Source organism: Priapulus caudatus, unplaced genomic scaffold (assembly GCF_000485595.1).
Source record: "Priapulus caudatus unplaced genomic scaffold, Priapulus_caudatus-5.0.1 Scaffold3716, whole genome shotgun sequence".
Classification (NCBI taxonomy): domain Eukaryota; kingdom Metazoa; phylum Priapulida; class Priapulimorpha; order Priapulimorphida; family Priapulidae; genus Priapulus; species Priapulus caudatus.
In genome coordinates, this window is record NW_014580777.1 from 891 (window position 1) to 7,379 (window position 6,489).

Consider the following 6,489-nt stretch of genomic DNA (forward strand, 5'->3'; position numbering starts at 1 on the left):
GTATGTATGTAGGTGTGTGTAAGGTATGTACGTGTGATGTGGTTATCGGTCCTCGTGTTGCTACAGCAACCACAACGCCTGTGAACCACACGCATAGGCACCGGGCGCGCACACCACGCACACGCCACACACACGCGCGCACGCACACGCATAGGCACCGGCGCGCACACCACAAAAGGCACACGTACGCACTCACACACACACGATCTGTACGAGCGAAGGCTATTAGGACGAGTACATTCGTACGTATCGTAGTATTAACCGAGAGCCTAGCCCCTCTCATAACGTAATATGAAGATGAAAATAACAATTTACACAAGAATTGCAATTATAGCTGAGATTATATGTTATATAATGAGTAAAATCGGTGTTTTTGCATGGAATAGTACATCAAAAAAACTTACTTATTTACGATCATAAACAAACAACACATTTACAAATGGCCTTTTGGTCTTATAGTTTGAAGGGTTTGTTGAGTCCCTAAGGAAAAGCTGACGTACTCGCGTCCCACAATATCCCGTAGCCATCTCGGCCACCGCGAATTTGTTCTCGCAATGAATTTGGAATGAAAATGAATTTGAAATAAAAAAAGGAATTTGAATATGAAGTGAATTTGGACATGAAAATGTATTTGGAAGGAATGAAAATGTATTGGAATGGCGGACATGAAAATGAATTTGGAATTGAAAACTCGTCATTGAATCCCACAATGAATTTGGACCATGCAAATGAATTTGGAACGAAATGAATTTCGAAATGAAAAATAACATTTGAAATGCAAATAATTAGATGAAAAATGAATTTGAATGAAAGAATTAAAAAATGAAAATGAATTTGGAAGAAAAAAAATGAATTAAAAATGAAATAATAAAAATATCCGCTAGCAATCTCTGCCACACTGTAGTGACTCGTCTTATTCACACTCACGCAAACCGCGTTAGCGTAGTTGAACATTTAACGTGAAAGATCAGAATCGCGCCCACATGACGCCTCCATCTTATGCGTCGGGCGCCCGTTTCAAAACACGCGTATTTCCCATACGTCGTGATTCATCGATACAATTTTGAGGAATGGTCCTCCAGAACGGTATCTCCCACCTCCTTTCACCGATGTCTCGGAACTAACCCTATCGGCAATATAGTACAACGTGTGTTTCATATAATACCGGCATCTTGGTCCTGCCGCTACGCTGACACGCGGATAGCGCCACAACAATGTACGGCAGCTGCCACGTGCGATCACCCACTAATGGCGAATATATTAATTACTATGCGGTGCTTCATCGTAACCAATCGCTTCACGAGTGTGTCCGTCGCGTGAGCCGGAGGACGGAGCCATTACCGATCGTCGTACTAACAATGATTACGAATAGCAGCCAAACCCGCGCACACGCACACACGCACGCAAGATCAGCGCACGCAAGATCCGCACGCACAGCACGCCACGCAAGATCACCGCACGCACACACGCACGCAAGATCACGCACGCACACACGCACGTAAGATCACGAGCCACACGCACGCAGATCACGCACGCACACCAATGCTTACATTATCATGCATGTATTACTATGCATGTATGCCACATGCACACGCACACGCACACGCACACACACGCCACAGCAAATTACCTATATATATAATATCTCGAATATATATATATCATATATATCGGCATATATTTATTTATTTATTATTTAGCGCCGCGCCACGGCCGGGCTGCGCGCCCGTCTGCCGTATACATACCTGCCGAATCATCACGACAGCCTTCGCACACACACACACACACACACAACACACACACACCACACACACACACACACCACACGTCACTATAGGTAAACTAATTACAGGGACTTTTAGGCAGATATGAAGTGGCGGGCGCGACGATCAAGCGTCATAGTAGTCCAGTCAGCGTGTTTCGTCTTCACTCGCCGCTCAGTGCTCCACAACATCCCGTGTGATACTGGCCTTGCTGCGCCCGCGGGAATGAGACTGTATTCGCTGAGGGAGCGGAGAGGCTGGAGAGGGGGGCGGGTTTCTGTGCGTTTGTTGCGCCCGATGGGAAGGCAGGAGCACGTATAGTAATCCTGCCAAAAACCGCTTACCAGGGACAATTATCCGCATAGTCGCTGGTGCAGAGGCAGCGTCGCGTCGGCGCGCGCGGCGGGGCGCGCGGACTGGCGGCGCGCCGCAGCGCGCCGTAGAGGCAGAAAAAGTGAAAGTAATCAGGAAAATAATATATTGAAGGCGCGCGCGGGCCGGGGTGTCTGTTGTGTCGGTGCGGGTGTGCAGTGGTGTGTGTACGTGTGTGTAGGTGGTTGTGGTGCGGCCGTGACAGGGATCAGGACTTTATTTATCTGAATCTCAAAATCATGAACGAGTTGTTACGTAATGCACCGTTTGTCACACATACCGAGCCATAATTACGCGTACAAGACATCCTTTAACGCGATGGTAGGGTATTCGCCCATACAAGGTGCTACAGTCAAACATGCGAAGTTTCTTACACGATAAGAATGGATTTACAAGGTCAAAGAATACAATAACGCTCAAAGATGTGTTGTTTTTTCTACGCCGGGACGAGAAAGTTTTGTCATACTATTATAGCTACCACAGCCAAAGTTTCCATTTTTTGCACGACTGACAATGCATTGGGAAAAAACACACACGTAGACGGTGCTCGGGGCTGCTGTGTGCTTTCACAGGTCCGTGCATGCAGAGCCATCGCGTGTTGGTTTAGCACAGATGAAATACGGTCAACGATGTCTTGATTTCATCACTGTCGAAATACGAATTGGCACAACGCGCCATATGGTTTGAGTCGTTCCCTGTTTTTTTTCACATGATTACAAAACCTATATACACTCACAGATGACAATTGCTACAGGGCCAACATATTGACCCGCTTACGCGATAAGAACTTATTTAGTAGCGCGAATTGGTCTCAGGCAATGGTGATGCCATGAATTCAGCAGTACTCATTACCTGCAAAATGTTCTGAAGCTATCCTTTTATCTTACAGGCAGGAGGGAGGTACTACGTTTTGTATTTTCGTGATTACTCTTTTGAGAATTGAGCTCTTAGCCTAAATGTAAATATGACGAGCTCAACAATCTGTTGTGTATTGCTGCGGAGCGACATGCCCTGATGGTTCGTTTGATTACGGTGCTAGCCCACGGGCGTCTATACCGGCGTCCAAGTAAAATTCATAAAGCGATGATAAAGTAGTAACCGTGAAACATCAGGATAAAAAATAATGTAGCTGCGTATAATTAGTATAATATTTATTTATTTCTTTTATCTATTGGAACGGCTGAAGTGTTCATTACATCCATGCTCACGCTCACAGCGCCTCAGCTCACGGTAACTGCCGTAGCGCTAGTTTCGCTTTTACACCGCGGCCTAGGCAACCCGACTGGTGAACCAATCAGAGTCTAGGTATTCAGTCGACTTCGCCTCTTATTTATTCACTATATCATGTATGATTTTTATATCGATGTATAGGCTAGCAGGTACGTTCCGCGCCGTTACATCCAACTAGTCGTTAGTTCGCATCTCTTATGGCTTTTGGATTTTTCCTGTTTTCTGTATTTTTCTATCTTTATCATTTCTCTATTGTTTTCATTTACGCAATATTACACTTTTTTTTTTTAATTTATTGTTTCATACATCCATACATTTATGCCCGATACAGTTATGCGTCACGCACCACGCGTTCCACACGGGCCTAACCTAACACGCAACCGCACAACGCACGTACGCACTAACAACGCCCACGCACACACAACATATACACGAGCTCAGAGCTATTGAACGGCGGCCGCGAGGTCACAGCTGATGCTCGCCGGTATATATTACCCGAACCAGTCTTCTCCTTCGCACAAGTTGCCTAAGATTAGGTGGCCACAACGGAGCATAAGTATACCATTCGTTTTCCATGGAAGTGCTAGAGAAGAGTGTTTGAACGAACACTTAACGTGTGCAAGTGTTGCGTTTCACGCCAGTGCTTTATGTATATGCTATACTACATACTATCTCTTACTATATATATATATCTATATTACGTGCTGTGTGTGTGGGTGTGTTTGTGTGGTGTGTGTGTGGTGCCCTGTGTGTGGTGTCGTGCTGTGCGTGCCCGAGTTGCGTGCGTGCGTGCGTGCGCTTACCGTGCGTGCGTAGCGTGCGTGTTGTGTGCTGCGTTTGGGTGTGCTGTGCGCGCCGCCACGGGGTATGTATATATACGGCTAATATATATAGCTTTGTATATTATGTATACTATAATATATATATACTACGATATATACTATATAGCGAGAGAGAGAGAGAGAGAGAGAGAGAGAGAGAGAGAGAGAGCGAAAAAGAGAGAGATAAATATATATATTCAGTAGATTCTTGGCTTCGTTTTCAGCATGAAGCTGCTGGTATCGTTCCTGCTGGCGTGCTGCGTCGCCGCCTGCTGCTCCGCCTGGGAATCTGCTGAGCTGATAAAAAGAGGATACGTTATAGTGCCGAGCTCCGCCGGAGCCCTCATCCCCCTCAGAGGCTACAATGGAGAGATCATGTACTACGCCATTAAGATCTCCTACTTTCAGGGTGGCCACGCTGGCGTCGGTCAAGCTGTCGCTAGCGCTGCTCAGGCGGGCCGTACTGCCGCTGCTGCCGTGCACGCGGGCAGCGCGGGATTCCGTGTTAGCAACGCAGCACGCTCCGGTTTCCATGGCGGAGCGTCAGGTACCACTGGCGCCCGCTTCAGGACGATGTCGGTTGGTCAGGTTCCAACTACTAGGTTTCAGCAGGTGAGCTAGTACGACTTCTTAGGCGGTGCTTCTTTTCGCAGCAGGCACTGCGACAGGCCTGTGGTGGACTGAAGGGCGGGTAGGGAACACCGCGGGGCACTTCTCCGTATAGGCAGTGTATAAGGATTAGTAGTTAGGATCGAGATATAATAAATATATATGTATATATATATATATATATATATATATATATATATAATAAATAAATAAATAATATATATATATATATATATATATATAGTATNTATATATATATATATATATATATATATATATATATATATAGAGAGAGAGAGAGAGAGAGAGAGAGAGAGAGCGCGCGCGAAAAAAGAGAGAGATAAATATATATATTCAGTAGATTCTTGTTTTCGTTTTCAGCATGAAGCTGCTGGTATCATTCTTGATGGCGTGCTGCGTCGCCGCCTGCTGCTCCGCCTGGGAATCTGCTGAGCTGATAAAAAGAGGATACGTTATAGTGCCGAGCTCCGCCGGGGCCGTCATCCCCCTAAGAGGCCACAACGGAGAGACTATGTACTACGCCATTAAGATTTCCTACTTTCAGGGTGGCCGCGCTGGCGTCGGTCAAGCTGTCGCTAGCGCTGCTCAGGCGGGCCGTACTGCCGCTGCTGCCGTGCACGCGGGAAGCGCGGGATTCCGTGTTAGCAACGCAGCAAGCGCCGGTTTCCAGGGCGGAGCGTCAGGTACCACTGGCGCCCTCTTCAGGACGATATCGGTTGATCAGGTTCCAACTACTAGGCTTCAGCAGGTAAGCTAGTACGACTTCTTAGGTGGACCTTCTTTTCGCAGCAGGCACTGCGACAGGCCTGTGGTGGAGTGAAGGGCGAGTAGGGAACACCGCGCGGCACTTCTCCGTATAGGCAGTGTGTAAGGATTAGTAGTTAGGATCGAGATATGATAAATATGTATATATATATATGTATATATATATCTTGAAATTCAGTATATCGATAAATAACTACATGATCAGTTATGTAATCATTTAACATTCATCAACTATGCAAAACTTGGCGTGTTTCTAGGTGAGACACAACGGAGAGACCATGTTGTACGTCATTAAGATGTCATAATTTCAGGGTGGCCGCGCTGGCGTTGGTCAAGCTGTCGCTAGCGCTGCTCAGGCGGACCGTACTGCCGCTGCTGCCGTGCACGCGGGCAGCGCGGGATTCCGTGTTAGCAACGCAGCACGCGCCGGTTTCCAGGGCGGAGCGTCAGGTACCACTGGCGCCCTCTTCAGGACGATGTCGGTTGGTCAGGTTCCAACTACTAGGCTTCAGCAGGTGAGCTAGTACGACTTCTTAGGTGGTCCTTCTCTTTGCAGCAGGCACTGCGACAGGCCTGTGGTGGAGTGAAGGGCGAGTAGGGAACACCGCGCGGCACTTCTGCGTATAGGCAGTGTGTAGGGATTAGACGTGGGTATGCCGAATTCGTCCCCGAATCCGCGCGGAATACCCCTGGTCATTGGGCGACGGCCGAACGACTCTTCTCTGTAGGCCACGAATGATCTGCCTACACTAGAAACAGCGCAAGCTTTTGCATATAGTGATAATTAAAATGAATTAACATATACTGAGAGTAATCAGTTATATACGCTTACATGGCTTTCAAGAAATATAATTTATATATATATATTAACATAATAATTTATGCATATCTGCGATCCTAACTAGCTA

General features: G+C 46.8%; 2 protein-coding genes across 2 annotated transcripts in view; one reads left to right on the forward strand and one right to left on the reverse strand.

The window, feature by feature from the left end:
• The first annotated feature begins 5,175 nt into the window (after positions 1-5,175).
• Positions 5,176-6,105, forward strand: LOC106819569 (ATP-dependent RNA helicase glh-2-like). The gene is made up of 2 exons (XM_014824183.1): positions 5,176-5,564; positions 5,893-6,105. The coding sequence occupies exons 1-2, from the start codon at positions 5,178-5,180 to the stop codon at positions 6,103-6,105; spliced, it is 600 nt and encodes a 199-aa protein (XP_014679669.1). The 5' UTR covers positions 5,176-5,177.
• LOC106819570 overlaps positions 6,102-6,489 on the reverse strand; it is an 8,937-nt gene continuing 8,549 nt past the window's right edge. The window contains exon 4 of the mRNA XM_014824184.1: positions 6,102-6,330. Within this exon, the coding sequence (XP_014679670.1) occupies positions 6,102-6,330 (229 nt within the window). The remainder of the gene's footprint in view (positions 6,331-6,489) is intronic.

Excerpts from the sequence above, each read along its gene's own strand:
- LOC106819569 (XM_014824183.1), top strand. The coding sequence starts at position 5,178 with ATGAAGCTGCTGGTATCATTCTTGATGGCGTGCTGCGTCGCCGCCTGC. Across the intron at positions 5,565-5,892 it reads CAACTACTAGGCTTCAGCAG|GGTGGCCGCGCTGGCGTTGG; the intron begins GTAAGCTAGTAC and ends TCATAATTTCAG.